Source organism: Saccopteryx leptura, chromosome 10 (assembly GCF_036850995.1).
Source record: "Saccopteryx leptura isolate mSacLep1 chromosome 10, mSacLep1_pri_phased_curated, whole genome shotgun sequence".
NCBI classification, from domain to species: Eukaryota; Metazoa; Chordata; class Mammalia; order Chiroptera; family Emballonuridae; genus Saccopteryx; species Saccopteryx leptura.
This window is the reverse complement of record NC_089512.1, coordinates 15332382-15348223: the sequence shown is the minus strand read 5'-3', so window position 1 is coordinate 15348223 and position 15842 is coordinate 15332382. Positions and strand designations below refer to the sequence as shown.

The following is a 15842-nucleotide window of genomic DNA, read 5'->3' as shown; positions in this document are numbered from 1 at the left end:
ACAGGAACAGAGAGAGATGAGAAGCATCAATCATCAGTTTTTCGTTGCGACACCTTAGTTGTTTATTGATTGCTTTCTCATATGTGCCCTGACTGTGGGCCTTCAGCAGACCGAGTAACCCCTTGCTCGAGCCAGCAACCTTGGGTCCAAGCTGGTGAGCTTTTGCTCAGATGAGCCCACGCTCAAACTGGCGACCTTGGGGTCTCGAACCTGGGTCTTTCTGCATCCCAGTCTGACGCTCTATCCACTGTGCCACCACCTGGTCAGGCTGCTCAGCACCATTTTTTTTTTTTTTCATTTTTCTGAAGCTGGAAACAGGGAGAGATAGTCAGACTCCTGCATGCGCCCGACCGGGATCCACCCGGCACGCCCACCAGGGGCGACGCTCTGCCCACCAGGGGGCGATGCTCTGCCCATCCTGGGCGTCGCCATGTTGCGACCAGAGCCACTCTAGCGCCTGAGGCAGAGGCCACAGAGCCATCCCCAGCGCCCAGGCCATCTTTGCTCCAATGGAGCCTTGGCTGCGGGAGGGGAAGAGAGAGACAGAGAGGAAAGCGCGGCGGAGGGGTGGAGAAGCAAATGGGTGCTTCTCCTATGTGCCCTGGCCGGGAATCGAACCCGGGTCCTCCGCACGCTAGGCCGATGCTCTACCGCTGAGCCAACCGGCCAGGGCCCAGCACCATTTTTAACAATAGAAGTGGGCACACTCAAGAATCATATTTTATAAACTCATTTGCCCAACAGCATGTAATCCCGTGGATGAGCCAGAGCCAGCTATCAGAACCGGGGCACTGCAGCCAGAATGAAGAAACACCACCCGCGCGGATGCATAGCTTGTGGGGTGGCAGCTAGTCAGGAGCCTCCTTTTTCAGGCTATGATTGGACCTGGCCTGTAGCTGTGGACAGAAGAGAGCCAACCAGTAAGGAAACAGGCTGGGCCTGCTGGATTCTGAGGCCAGATACTTCAGAGAGGAGCTCAATTCTGCCCTTCTTCTTTGTAAAAGGGCAGACTGTCCTTCGTCACGTCCGAGAGGAAAATGCCGCTCTTTAGTCCCTTCTCTCAGACTTGACAGGTGTTAGCCTTACAGGCCCTCTTGCCTCGCTTGTATCTTTCATCTTCTCTGTCAAGGTTCCTATGTCATGAGGGGGTCACCAGCTGTTTTAAACGACTTCAAAGTGAGCCTGACCCAGACAGGTTACATTTCAGGTATACGGGTCAGGATTCTGTCCGTTACAAGGGGACCTGACTAAAACCAGCCTGAGCAGAAAGAGATTGATCAGTTCGAGGGTGAATTTAGAAGATGTGAAGAAAAGCCAAAGGACCTAGGGCCTCAGGGATGGAAACCAGGGCCTCCCTGTCACTAGGACCTTCTCTCCATCCAGATTTCAACATAGTTTGTCCTTACTTTTCATTCTATGTTCATCTTCTTTCTGCAGGCAGGCCTTTACAACACCTCCAACTTCCCAGCAGCCCGAGAGACACATCCTCTCAAGATGAGCAACGCCATCAGAAAGAGACCTGTGTGCCACTTCCCAGGAAGGATGCTGATTAACACTGCTGAGACCTTATGCCCATGTCATAGCCCAGCAAATAATAGGCAATTAATAAATTCTTTGGAGTGAATGAATACAGTTATAAGGGCCCATGTGACAGACACAGCCCTCTATCTTGAGATACTAATTTGTACGTCCCAGCTTCTGAGGGATGTCTCCTTTCAGCGTGTTGAGGAATCAGCCTCTGAGCCTGCAAGATGGACAGCTTTGGTGAATTCAGCAAGGCTCATTAGATGCTGCCCTGGGAGCCCTCCTGGACAACAGCCAGCTCCACTTCCTCAGATGGCCACCTGGACTATCCTATTGATGAAACATTTGTCTCCCCCCCCCACCCACCTTGATCTCTACACTGAGACCTTAATTATGAAATATATATTTTTCAAACTCTCTTTACCATATTGTTATGAAGTAATTGTCAGATAAGATCTTATTGTCTCTGTTGAATAGCCAGGGAAGTTCAGGCATGTATTAGGTGTGTCAGGGGTTTCCAAGAGATGTTTTCCAGAACAAAAGACCCCTTGGTGATCCATGAAAAGGAATTCTGTAGTCAATTATGATCAGGAAATCTCTGATTGATTCATTTAATACACCTTAGTATAATAAACGTTCTAAAAGAAACCTTAGTTAAGAAAACTACATGGCCCTGGCCGGTTGGCTCAGTGGTAGAGCATCAGCCTGGCGTGCAGGAGTCCCGGGTTCAATTCCCGGCTAGGGCACACAGGAGAAGCGCCCATCTGCTTCTCCACCCCTCCCCCTCTCCTTCCTCTCTGTCTCTCTCTTCCCCTCCTGCAGCCAAGGCTCCACTGGAGCAAAAGTTGGCCCGGGCGCTGAGGATGGCTCTGTGGCCTCTGCCTCAGGCGCTAGAATGGCCCTGGTTGCAGCAGAGCGATGCCCCGGAGGGGCAGAGCATCGCCCCCTGGTGGGCAAAGCGTCACCCCCTGGTGGGCATGCCAGGTGGATCCTGGTCGGGCGCATGCGGGAGTCTGTCTGACTGCCTCCCTGTTTCCAACTTCAGAAAAATACAAAAAAAAAAAAAAAAAAAAGAAAAGAAAACTACATGGTCTGAAACCTGTTGAATATTGATCAGCTTGCTAACCCCCCCTGCTTCTACATACATCTCTTGTTCCCTCCTGTATTTCTGGACCGTCTGTCTCTTTCCACCTAAGACTAGTCCCTTCATCTGTGCTCAGCCCCCTATCCCCACCCCCATTCTCAGGAATCTTCTATTTTTATCTCTTTCTGCAGTAACATTTTCTCTCTTCTGGATCTTTCCCATCAGCTTTTAGACAAACTCAGTAGTCTCTTGCTTTCAACGTGGTCAATGGACCAGCAGCATCGATATCACCCAGGAGCCTGCTAGAAATGCAGCCTCAGGCTCCACCCCAACCTGCTCAATTACCTGCCGTTTAACACGATCCCCAGGTGATCCGTATGCACATTAAAGTTTTAGAAGCCTAGCTCTAAACCACAACTAGGTTTCATCTAATCTCTGCTAAAAAACAGCCATTTTCCCAGTTTTTCTCCCTCCCTCCTTCCCTCTTGCAAACACTAACATTTCCCCAGACTAGTTTACTAAGAATTCTCCTCGATTAACACTGGAGAAAGTCACTGGTCCCACCGTGGTGACAGCACCTGGCTCTGTAAATTTTGTACTAGGTGAGGTAGTCGGATCAGAGTGCAGAGTCCCACTTATAGCGGACATTGAGCTTTTCTTTGTTGCAGAAATGACATTTTTAGAGAGTGACAGTCATTTTCCCGTTTGTTTGCAGACTCTCCGTTCCTGGAATTGCAAGGGGCTGACCCTACAACTACAGTTTCGAGGCTCCTTTGCCAACTGGGTGCTGCCCATGGGAAGCACAGGGACAGTTGGGGGTGAGAGGAAAGGGAGTGTCTCCACTGAGGTGGCTCCATCCTGTGGTTGGTCCTGCTCCTGGACTGTTAACACTGCCTCCTGCCCTTGCCTTCAGCCCTAGGGATGGGAGCGGCTCTCTGTTCTTACTAAGAACAGGTGGAGGCAGCTGCAATTCTTACTAAGCTCTAGGTTGCCTCACCATCCCTTGTCTGGCTTTTTGGTTTTTATAATACCTCGTTTCCCATACCTGGTGTTTTCCTGAGTGGACCCTGACTGATACATAGAGGTATCAGAAAATGGGAGTTGGTGAGTGTTGGGAAAACAGCTGTGTTAGGCTTGCTCGCTTGCACTTTGCATGATTAGTGCGTGAGCACATGTCAGAGTCACGTGTGCATAGTTTATGGCAGGGGTCCCCAAACTACGGCTTGTGGGCCGCATGCGGCCCCCTGAGGCCAGTTATCTCGCCCCTGCCTGCACTTCCGGAAGGGGCACCTCTTTCATTGGTGGTCAATGAGAGGAGTACTGTATGTGGCAGCGCTGCAAAGCGTGGTGTCGCTCACGTACAGTACTACTTTCGGTGACACAGGACACACACGTCACGGCTCCGGAAGCGCGTCATATCACTTATTACGGCTAGCAGTGACAAATATGAAACCGGACATTGACCATTTCATTAGCCAAAAGCAGGCCCACAGTTCCCATTGAAATACTACTAGTCAGTTTGTTTATTTAAATTTATTTGTTCTTTATTTTAAATATTGTATTTGTTCCTATTTTGTTTTTTTACTTTAAAATAAGATATGTGCAGTGTGCATAGGGATTTGTTCATAGTTTTTTTTATTGTCCGGCCTGGCCTTCCAACAGTCTGAGGGACAGTGAACTGGCCCCCTGTGTAAAAAGTTTGGGGACCCCTGGACTATGGTAAGGCTACTGGTGCTTTGACTCAGGGTGGAGTGTGGATTGCGGATTGCCTGCCCGCCACTGCAAGAGGCCAGTCTGCTGTTCGTTCGCCTGCTGCCATGAGAAGGCATTTCCCCTTGCCAATTTGCTTGTCCACCTGAGTGAAAAGCTGTTAAACAGGAATGGCCTGACACTTTCCGGCTCCACAGTTCCTATACCGTCTGCCCGAATCCAAAGTGAACCTGCCTGGCCTCGGCCACCGGCATGACAGGGAGGAAAAATATTTGAGAAATAGATGAACACTACTTGGCTTGGTAGAGTACCTTGAAGTCAAGGCACATCAGGGAAAGTAATGGTGACCAGGAAGTGAAGGCTGGCATGAGCTCTTACCTGCCATCAGTCTACCAGCGCTTTCCTTTGAACGCTAACGTCCTCCACCCTGGGGGGTGTGGGAAAGGTTTATAAATAGAGAAGAGGTCGAATTGCAAAGGACAGTCCAGCTCCCTGTACAGGAGTGATTGGTTCTCTCTGGTTGTTGTCACTAAGTCACAACAAGTCAGTGCAGTTGTGCAGTTGCCTAGGGTGGGGGTCAGAGGAGATGTCCCACAACAGAAACCTCTTCTTTTGGGAACAGCTTCTTTTGGCTGCATCCATAGCCCGTCTGGGTTGGGGCAGCTGCTGAATTGTCACAGTTCGTGGGCCGGGGCCTATTGTCAAATGTCAATATTTTCTCAGTCATCCCACACCGCTGAGCTATATAACTCACCCTGGCATCTGTCCCTTGTCCCTGGGGGCGGGAGGCAGGCAATTCTTTCATACACAATGGGGAAAGATACAAGAGAGACTGCCTTTCCTCCTCCAAGACTGGTCAAGTAGCAGGCCAGTGCACTCTGAATAATGCCATTTCAAATGGAGAAAAGAACAGAATTCTAGAGTCACACTTCTGGGACAGTCAGACACCAAAGTTTACCAAGGATGATTTTTGCAGGCTGATTCTGTAATGAAAGGTAAGCCTCAATATCTGAAATAAAGAAAATGCATTTATTCAGAATATTGCATGAGTATTGGTTAAAATTCATCACCCTTCAACTGTCCCACGATCAAGACAAGAGAATGATACCGGGCCTCAAATGTAGCCCGTCCTGAGACTGACAGCTCAGGACGGACTTCTCTCTGGTTTCTCTGGAGGCTGAATCCAGATCTGGGGTGTGGCCCTCGGGGATCCGGGACTGGGGTTGGGGGCGTGGCCCGAGGTGAAAGCCCTCTCCAGAAAGGAACGCGTCTCCACCTTTCCACGGTGAAGGAGCTGCTTGGCACGAAAGTGGAGTGGGTGGAGCTTTTGGCCGAGACTTGAGGCCCCACTTGTCTGCCCAGTGGGAGGAAGTATCCCAACACTCACCTGGTTGCCATGGGAATCGTGGAGCTCAGCTGGGGGGTAATTACTCCTGATAGAAGATAGACTCACAAACGTACTCTCTGAGCCACAGCATTTCAGACCCTCATAAACGTGGAACACTTGCCCTTTAGTCCCTGGGTTGAAAAGTGAAGCCTGATTCTTTTAATAAATCTCATTGACTTTAATTTTCTTCATCTATTCCTCTAGGAACCTAGCACCCAGAAATGTCTCTTCAGATAAAGTTCCTTAGCTTATGTGTTGAAAAAATTTTCCCTGGTTAGGAAAAGGTGTTTTTATTTGTTTGTTTGTTTTTAGCTTTAATTTTCTTAAATTACAAATATGATCCTTCTCAAACAACTATTGATGCCAGGAAAAGATATTGTTTACAATTCCTTCCCTTCCAAGGAGGCAGTGCCTAGTAACCAGAAAATCTTGGGTTTGTTGAGTGCAAAGCAGCTTCGCTGTAACTACTGACTCCCTTGCCCAGGAGGATGGAGTTAGAGATAGAGATGAGAATGCAAGATTGTAGAGGCGGGCAGAGGGAGAGGAGTCTGTGCTTCAGGGAGAGACAGAGATGCCAGAGGCCCTGGGCCGCCCTGGACCAGGTGGACGAGGCCAAGCCAAGCAAGGCTGACATCTGCAGGGGAGCTGCACAGTGACCCAGAGGTCAGTGAATAGGATGGTTTGGGAGAAAAGATATGTTTAGTAAGATTATTTGGAGTAAAGTACTGTGCACTGGACAATGTAAAGTGTGACTTTTGTTCCCCTTAAAAAGCCTAAACTCTAAAAATTTTAGACTCTGGAATAAAAAATCCATATTTCTGTATTGCACAACGGAGTCTGTTTTCTTTAGGAGAGTAGGTTAAAGTAGTACCTTGTTCTGAGATGGAGGCAGGAAGGGGCAGCCCCTATCTTTGGGGCTCAGTCACATCTTGGTTATATGTTTTTTAATTTGTTTGTTGTTGTTGTTTTAAGTGAGAGAAGACAGAGAGACAGATTCCTGCATGTGCCCTGACCGGGACCTACCCGGCAACCCCCGTTTGGGGCCGGTGCTCGAATTAATTGAGCTATTTTCAGTGCCAGCTGGGGGTTGACACTTGGATCAACCAAGCTATCCTCAATGCCTGGAACCAGTGCTTGAACCAATCAAGCCATTTGCTGTGAGAGGGGAAGAGGGAGATAAGAGGGAGGAGGAGGAGAAGAGAAGCAGATGGTCGCTTTTCATGTACACCCTGACCGGGGGTCCAACCCAGGACATCCACATGCAGGGCTGATGTTCTATCCACTGAGCCAACCGACCAGGGCCATATGTGTTATATACACATTGTAAATATTCAATACATATAGAAACGTGCTAAGTGAAAAGTGAAATGTGCACTCCCCTTGTTTAGATTAAACTATTTAAGGTTAGCCTATTCACAACTAAAGTTTGGTGTGTCTCCTTTGATATTTTTCTAAGTATTTGTGGACACATACAAGATTGATTATTTGGCTCAAAAAGAATTTGAAGGGGACAATTTTCCTTTAAAATTCTGAAGGTAATAATGCTCCATTGAGTACTTCTTCTTTATCACGTTAATATTTTTAGAATAGTTTATACATGCTTGGATTGTTGAATTGTTGGGGCTCAATTCAAATTGCCTGGAAATATCCCACAATGGCATATTGATTACACCTTCACCCTCCCTTGTTTCCTTGAATGCAGGAAATTTCCCATACGACAGGTGTCATCCTCACACCTGGAAGACACCCTTTATTGCTAGAATTAAACAACTTGGAGCCAGTCTGTATAAACAAGACTTCTTACCTCTTTTCTAATTGACTACTTTGTTTAAATTCCTTATTAATGAATACTCAAACCTTGCTTACAGTCCCTTCTAATGAGCACTAACTTTTCCATCCCTCTTTGTCCTGTCAATTCTTGACAAATTTATTGTTTCTTTGTCTAAAAAGTATGAAAAAGATGTCTGGTTTGATCATTGAGCCTCATATTATGATCAGAGCATCATATTGTGATTCTATCTGCACATATTAAATTGATTTTTCCCCCCTGGTAATATAGTCTTGTGTCAATTTTATTGTTTTATTATTAGTCTAGCCATAAGAACTAAAGCAGGGTGGAGAGGGAGGGAATTTTGGTAATGATTTCTGAATTTTGCGTTATACTTAGGCCTTGAGCACTCTAAGATCTTCCCATGTTTTCTTCTAGTACTTTAATATTATATTTTAGGTGTGAGGAAAGACTCCAACTGTTTTATTCTTCAAGATACCAATTTATTGTCCAAATACTCATTTAATCCTTACAGGAAGTTTATGATGGCTTCTTTTTGCAGATGAAGAAACTGAAATATGCCGAAGTTAAGTAATTTTGTCATAGAATTAATTAATGGCAAAGCTGGAATCTGAATCCAGCCAGTTGAGTTTAATGTCTTTGTGCTTATTCATTACACTACCCAGCCTTTCCACATTGGAGGAACCCACCCACACATCTTGAATATGAGGCAAGTGATTTTTTTTTTTTTAACAACACAAACACAGTGTTCAAATGTTTGAGGAGTGAATTTGTTTCTTTAGGAGTCTGATTATCAAGTGGTTACTCAGTAAGGAGCAAGGAATTTACCACCTTCTCACCTCCATTTCATCAACCCTTGGGTTCCCAAGAGGCCTCAAGCTTGAAATAAGATTTTTTTTCCCTCAGTGCAGTGTTGGGTTTTCCAGTCAAATGATTCTTTTCATTAAATTGTTGAGTCATCAGCTGTGTAAACAGCCCTAGGTCATGTCGCATAAACAATCATAGAACTGTTAAAAATTAAATAGAGCCACTTCTAAAAATTGAGCAGGGTGTGTCTTAGAGAAGAATGGGAAGTGTTAAACATATACAGTGGGAGACCAGGACAAGAGCCAGGAGGCCTGTGCTCAGTTTCCAGTTCTGTCTCTGAGATTAGATGACTTTGGGAAAGTTATTTTTTATGCACTTTTTGTGTGTGTGTGTGCCTTTTTGTGAAACATGGGCAATAGCAATAATAAGGTAGCCCCTCAGTTTCTCCTAGTTTATTTTCTTTTCTTCTTCTTTTTTTGACAGAGACAGAAAGAGAGTCAGAGAGAGTCAGAGAGAGGGACAGCTAGGAAGGGAGATAAGAGAAGCATCAATTCTTTGTTACAGCACCTTAGTTGTTCATTGATTGCTTTCTCCCATGTGCCTTGACCTGGGGTGGGGGGGTGGGGGGTAGGGGTCTACAGCATAATGAGTGACCCTTTGCTCAAGCCAGCGACCTTGGGCTCAAGCTGGTGAACCTTGCTCAAACCAGATAAGGCTGCGCTCAAGCTGGCGACCTCAGAGTTTCATACCTGGGTCCTCTGTGTCCCAGTCCAACGCTCTATCCACTGCACCACCACCTGGTCAGGCTGAAGCCTTTTCTTTAAAGACTTTCTTATCTTTATTTTTAATTTAATTTCCATTGCAGATAGAAGGTAAACTAGGAGAACTTGACGGACACGGAGGACCCAGGTTCGAAACCCTGACGTCACCTGCTTGGCCACGGGGTCATGGGCTTGAGCGTGGGCTCATCCGGCTACGCTGGTCGCTGGCTTGAGCCCAAGGTCTCTGGCTTGAGCAAGAGGTCACTCACTCTGCTGTAGCCCCCAGATCAAGGGCAGAGACCTAGTTGTTAAATTATTTGAATCCCCCCACTGGGCAGATGTCCAAATGATTGAGATCTTCCAATATCTTTCTGAAACATTTGGACCCTGGGAGCCTAGTGTCAGGCTCTCTCTCTTCCGGGGAGCAGTAGGAGTGCTAGGCACTGAAGATAACAAAATCCTATGCACAAATACCTAAGAAAAGTACACTGTGCTTCAGAGCCCACGGCAGGGTCTCTGATCTCCCCTTCTCCCACCCCCACGTTCACACACGCGGGTCTTCGCTGTGGGCCCGCCAGCTTTGCCACGCTCAGCATTAGTAGCATCCTCTCTGTCTTCCTTCGCAGTGCCGAAGCCCGGGGGCACGCCCAGCAGGGCTCAGACACGCTCCGGCCGGGGCTCTGAGCGCATCTCTGCACGCCGTGGGTGTGCGCAGCGCAGCAGCCTGCGTCTCCTTCCACACTCCGGCGTCCGGGAGCGACTCCCGAGCGCGCATGTGCAGGCCCGACCCCGCGCTGTCCCCTACGGCGCGCCGTAGAGCTCCCTAGGCTAGCTCCACGTAAGCGGCGCAGGCGCCTTTGCCACACGGTTCACCTGCTGCCGTTGTCGCCGCCGCCGCCGCCGGGGCTGGATGGGGGGCCGAGGCCAAACAGTGGCACCCAGAAGAAAGAGACGCGGCGGCGGCGACGCCGACACCCACAGGACGAGAGTCCCGATCGGCCCCCGAGCCCAAGGAGAAGGCGGCGAGGCCCGGTCCCCGCCGTCCCTGGTGTAGAGAAGCCGCTGTCGCTGCCGCGGCTGGGTCTCCCCGGGCACTCGCCCCTCAGGTCTCATTCATACTCAGGACCCCCCGCGCTGCGCCATGTTCACGAAACTGAAGCAAAAGATCAGAGAGGAGCAGCAGCAGCTCCAGCAGGCGCTGGCCTCGACCCAGGTACTATGGCTGCCGCTCTCCCCTGGTTCCGACACCCCTGGACACCCGCTCCGGGGCAGAGAGAAGAAGTTCTAACGTGACCCTTGACCTCTGACCCGAGGATGCCCCCCAGCCCCGGACGGGGAATGAGCTCTAGTTCGCCCAGGTCCTCCATCAGTCCTGACCCCGGTCCCTCATCCCAGGACTCCGTTCAGGAGAGTGGATGGGGGTGGCCGGATCCGCCGTGACAGCTGATCTCTGTTAGAGGTTTCCCTAATGCCGGACCCCGGCTCGAGAATAAGATGCCATGTTCTGACCCATCTCGAAGATTCTCCCGTCCAGCCGAGTTCCCAGCTCGGGAAAACCTGGGTCCCTGGTAACGCCTGACATTTTGAATGACGTCCCCGCCCCTATCCCCGACCCGCGATTGAGTACCGAGGGGCCAGCATCCCGCAGGACCCAGATAGAAGTCTGATTCCAAACCCTTGTCCAGGGGTGAGGGCCGCAGTCGAGCCATTGCAGGCCAGACTGCTTGCTGGAGCGCTGAGACCTGAAAGGGGTGGCGGTGTGGCCGGTGTCCAGCGCCCGAGGCTGTCACGAGTTAGCCACTTCGCATAACTTGGTTGATCCGGTGCAGGCGGAGGGGGGCTGATAACTCTGAGGCCGGCCGGGGTTGTGCCTGTCCACATCCCAGCTTTTCCTTCTTCTTCAAGAGCCTTGTTACGTTTATTTTTCGCGAGTACTGTTGCTTCAGGAAATGAGTTTCCTGGAAAAGGGAGGGGGGCGTGTTAATTAAAGAAACACTCTCCTAAGCACCAATGAAAGTGTGTTTTCATGCTGGCAGCACGTGGTCTTGTGGTCTAGTCTACAGTGAAGATGAGAGTTTCTGCTGTTTTCTCCCAGTCTTTCAGAATCCTAACAGATTGAGCACATCTTCCTCTTAATTTTAGTTTTTACAGGGAAGGCTGAGTTTTGACTAATTTGGCATTTCTAATACATTTTTAACATAACATTTAGATAACTTTTAAACATCTAATTGCATTGAACAACTGTTGCATTGAATTTGTTCAGATCTATTAAAATGAAGTTGTCCTCTTAAATTTAAAGCTGGTTTGGAGGTAAACAGTGCAACATGACCTTGAAGGCTTGTTCATTCATTCTCCCCTGTAAAATGTAAATAGCGACTAAAATTTATTTTTTTCAATTCCAAGTGTATTTATTTACTCCTCCCCTTTTTATTTAAGTGTCACTGTGGTGACACTTCAACAAAACTATACAGATTTCAGGTGCATAATTCTACAGTGACTAAAATTTAAATAGTAAATATGTATTTTACTTTTCATACCATTTACTGCAGGCTTTTTTCTTACTTTACAAAGCACAGTCATTTAAGAAACAAAGCATGTGGGGAAGTGGCTCTTTACTATTATTGTTAGTGAATGTGAGGCATTTATTAACACTTGGGAATGTGTAAAAGATTTAGCCACATGGATTTTCATTTCATTGTTTTTTAATAGATGAAAACTGACTAATAATTTTCAACAGAAATGGAAAGTTGTATCAGGTAGTCAACAGTTATTATGTAGCCTTTAAAAATGCCAGAATTTATTGTGTTCTTACTATGTGCCATGTATTTTGTTTATTATTTTACATGGGTTATTTTATTTAATTGTGCATAAAACTACAAAGTAGATAATCTTTTAAAAAATTCTTTCCATTGATTGGGGGGGAGAGAGAGAGAGAGAGAGAGAGAGAGAAAGTGAGAGAAAGGGAGGGAGGGAGAGAGAGGAAACGGGAGGAAGGAAGGGAAAAAGAGAAGCATCAACTCTTTGCTCCTCTTGTGTATTCATTGTGTACTCATTGATTGCTTCTCTTACCTGACCAGAGGAATGGAGCCTGCATCTCAGTGCACCAGATCTACACTATATCTGCTGAGCCACCGGGCTAGGGCAGAGATAGATAGTCTTTTATAGATGAAGGAGTGAGACTCAAAGAAGTTAGCTGCCTAATGTCACACAGCTAGTGTTAGAACCTACAGAAAAGTATTAGTAACACACAAAGATACTTGTTTTATGAGTACAGATTAAAAAGCAGCACGTGATCTCAGTTTTGTGGGAAAAATATTTATACCGGCAGTGGATATAGTTTAAGAAGGATATGCTCAAAGGTGCTGGTGAGATGAGTATTCTTTTTTTTTTTTTTTTGTAATGTTTAGTTTTTCTTCATGGAAATGAATTGCTTTTATGCATTAGCAAAGGGAGGTTGTTTTTAAAATAATAGTAAAGAGCTAGTTACAAGCTAACACATTAGAGTTCCCAGTTTTGATAGGTTGATGTCTCTGATAATACAGTGTATCTGGATCAAATAAAAATCACTTTGTGTACAAAAGATTTAAAACATTCATCTTTGGTAATACGTATATTTATCCAGAATGCAAAAGGAAATCATTACTGATCAACAACTGATAGAAACTGGATTCCCTTCTGGTCTCAGATTTTTATCTGTACAGAACCCTTTAGGGATGAGTACTTCTGGATTATTGCTCTCAGAGTTAAGGATTTATTTCACGCGTGAATTAAAAAACAAAGCCAAAGGCCCTGGCTGGTTGGCTCAGCGGTAGAGCGTCGGCCTGGCGTGCGGGGCACCCGGGTTCGATTCCCGGCCAGGGCACATAGGAGAAGCGCCCATTTGCTTCTCCACCCCCCCCTCCTTCCTCTCTGTCTCTCTCTTCCCCTCCCGCAGCCAAGGCTCCATTGGAGCAAAGATGGCCCGGGCGCTGGGGATGGCTCCTTGGCCTCTGCCCCAGGCGCTAGAGTGGCTCTGGTCGCGGCAGAGCGACGCCCCGGAGGGGCAGAGCATCGCCCCCTGGTGGGCGTGCCGGGTAGATCCCGGTCGGGCGCATGCGGGAGTCTGTCTGACTGTCTCTCCCTGTTTCCAGCTTCAGAAAAATACAAAAAAAAAAAAAAAAACAAAGCCAAAAAACTTTTTGGATGACAATCCTTTTGCAACAGATTACACAAATTCTTGTTTTCTTAATTAAGCAACGGCTCTTGAATTTGTATACGGTATTATTATTTCTTCATTTTTAGTACAAATATTGTGTTGAAGGCACCATGCCCTCAAGAATTTAATAGGGTGTGAAAGGCCTTTGTCCCACTCAAGTGGATTTATTTGTTCTTGGTTTAGGTTGAAAATATTCCCTCAAATGGTTGAACGTGTTTCTTCCTTATCTGTGTTGCAGATGAGAAGTCTAATTCCAAACCTTTCTTCATTGGTAGTTAACCTGACTTTGAATATTCTCCTTTTACCTTGATTTTAGAAAATTTCTAGTTTTTTGTTTCTCTCTTTTTTATTTCTTTGCATTTATTTTTAGCCCCTCTATTGTTGTTTTTTAAAGTGAGACTAGGGGAGATACAGGGACAGACTCTACTTGGGCCCTGACCAGGATCCATCCAGCAATCCCAATCTCGAGCTGATGCTCTGCCCATCTAGGGTCACTGGCAAACAGCTATTTTTAGCGCCTGAGGCAGAGGCTCGAGGGAGCCATGCTTAGCACCAAGGGCTGATGTACTTACTTGAATCCATCAAGTCATAGCTGTGGGAGGTGAAGACGGGAGGGAGAGAAGCAGATGGTTGCCTCTCTTGTGTGCCCTGACTGGGAATTGAACCTGGGACTTCCACATGCCAGGTCAACACTGTACCACTAAGCCAACTGGCCAGGGCCTTCTTTTCCTTAAAAAAAAAAAAATCTTATTAGTCATTCTGGATAAGTTTTTTGTATACCCTAAGTTTCTTTTTTAATAGTGAAAACAAGTGGGTTGGGATTAGCTTTTTTTTTTTTCTCTTTCAATGAAAGAATAAATTAGGTCAGAAAATATGGCATCTTACGTCATAAAGATTAAGGCTCTATAAAACTTTTGTTTTAGAGGTGTCTGTGTATGAAATGGTTTCTTTTAATTTTTCTGTTTATATATTTTTTGTTCCACTTATTTATACGTTTATTGGTTGTTTTCTTGTATGTGTCCTGCCCAGGGATCCTACCTGAAATATTGGCATATTGAGGTGATTCTCTAACCATCTGAGCTACCTGGCCAGGGAAATTTTTTTTTTCTTTTAATTTTAACTGTGAGTCCCAGTGGTTGGTAAAAAAACACTTGAGAAACAGTGATGTAAAGAATATTGGGGAAGTGGATCAGGGTATCCGAAGACCCGTTGCCAGCCCCGATCTTGCAATATGCAACCTGGACAAGCATTCTGAGCTTCGTGTTTTCTCATCAGGAAATTGGGGATGATACTATCTGCCCTGCTTACCTTTCAGATTGGTTGTGAGGATCAAAAGAGATAAAGTATTTGAAAGCATTTGTAATTATAGAGCACTTGTTTATTTAACAGAGCCTGCTAAGATGCTCTGCTGGGTGTTGTAATTGCATGAAAGGGTAGATGTAGTCTCTGTGCCATGGGGTTGAGAGGCATGGCGGTAGTGTTCTCAGGGTGTTGCTGCTGCATAGAAGAAGGTGTTTCTGGAGAGGGTTAGTCTGGGTGACATCAGTAGAGTTTTGAGGGATAATGAAAAGTCATGGTATATACTGACAAGGCGTACAAGCCTTATTATTCCTAAAGATCACTGTATTTTTCTTTCTTTCTTTTTTTCTTTCTTTCTTTTTTTTCCCCTTCTTTTCCAAGTGAGAGGAGGGGAAATAGAGAGACGGACTCTGGCATGCACCTCAGCCGGGATCCACGTGGCAACCCTGCCTGTGGCTGTTGCTCTGCCTGTCTGGGGCTATCCTTGCAATCAAGCTGTTCTTTTTTAGTGCCTGACGTAGAGGGTCCACTGAGCCCCACTGCCCGGGGCTGATGCGCTCAAACCAGTTGAGCCATGGCTGGGTGGGAGGGGGGAGAAGAGGGAGGGAGAGGGGTGGAGAAGCAGATAGTCTCTTCTCCTGTGTGCTCTGACCAGTAATTGAACCCGAGACATCCGCACGCCGGGGTAATGCTGTACCACTGAGCCAGCCGGCCAGGGCTGTATTACTTTTCTAATGTTGCATAACCAATTATCATAACCTTAGTGCCTAATAACCCAGTTAATATTTCACAACCTGTATGTCAGAAGTCTGGCATAGCGTGACAGGGTTCTCTGCTCAGGATCTCAGAAGGCTAAGATCAAGGTGTCATCCAGACTGTTCTCATCTGGAGGTTAGGGTTCGCTTCCACGCTCACATGGTTGTGGTAGAATTTAGTCCTTCGTGGTTCTAGGACTGAGGTCCTTATTTCTTGCTGGTTGTTGAAAGGATCCACTTTCGGCTCCTAAGAGCTGCCCGAAGTGCCTGGCCCGTTGGCACTTGGCTTTCCTCAGGCGGCGGAATGCGTCTCTGCTTTCTGCCTCAGCCTCTGCACTCATATTTGAAGGGTTGTGTGATCAGGTTTGACCCATCCAGCCTGATCTCCTTTTGATTAATTCATAGTCAACTGGTTATGCCTTAAATATACCTGCAAAGTCCCTATTTCTATGTAAGGTCAGGGAGTGGTATTAGATTCACAAGGCAAGGGTCACTTGGGGTCATCTTAGAACTCTGTATACTGCCGTGACT

General features: G+C 46.8%; 1 protein-coding gene across 4 annotated transcripts in view; it reads left to right on the top strand.

Annotated features, from left to right (window-relative positions):
• Nucleotides 1-9624: 9624 nt before the first annotated feature.
• Nucleotides 9625-15842, top strand: part of GOLGA4 (golgin A4) — a 95221-nt gene continuing 89003 nt past the window's right edge. For 2 of the 4 annotated variants that reach the window (XM_066350933.1, XM_066350931.1), the window contains exon 1: nucleotides 9625-10275. In XM_066350933.1, the coding sequence (XP_066207030.1) occupies nucleotides 10204-10275 (72 nt within the window). In that variant the 5' untranslated portion in view covers nucleotides 9625-10203. The remainder of the gene's footprint in view (nucleotides 10276-15842) is intronic. The other 2 variants (XM_066350932.1, XM_066350934.1) reach the window with 2 other exon arrangements.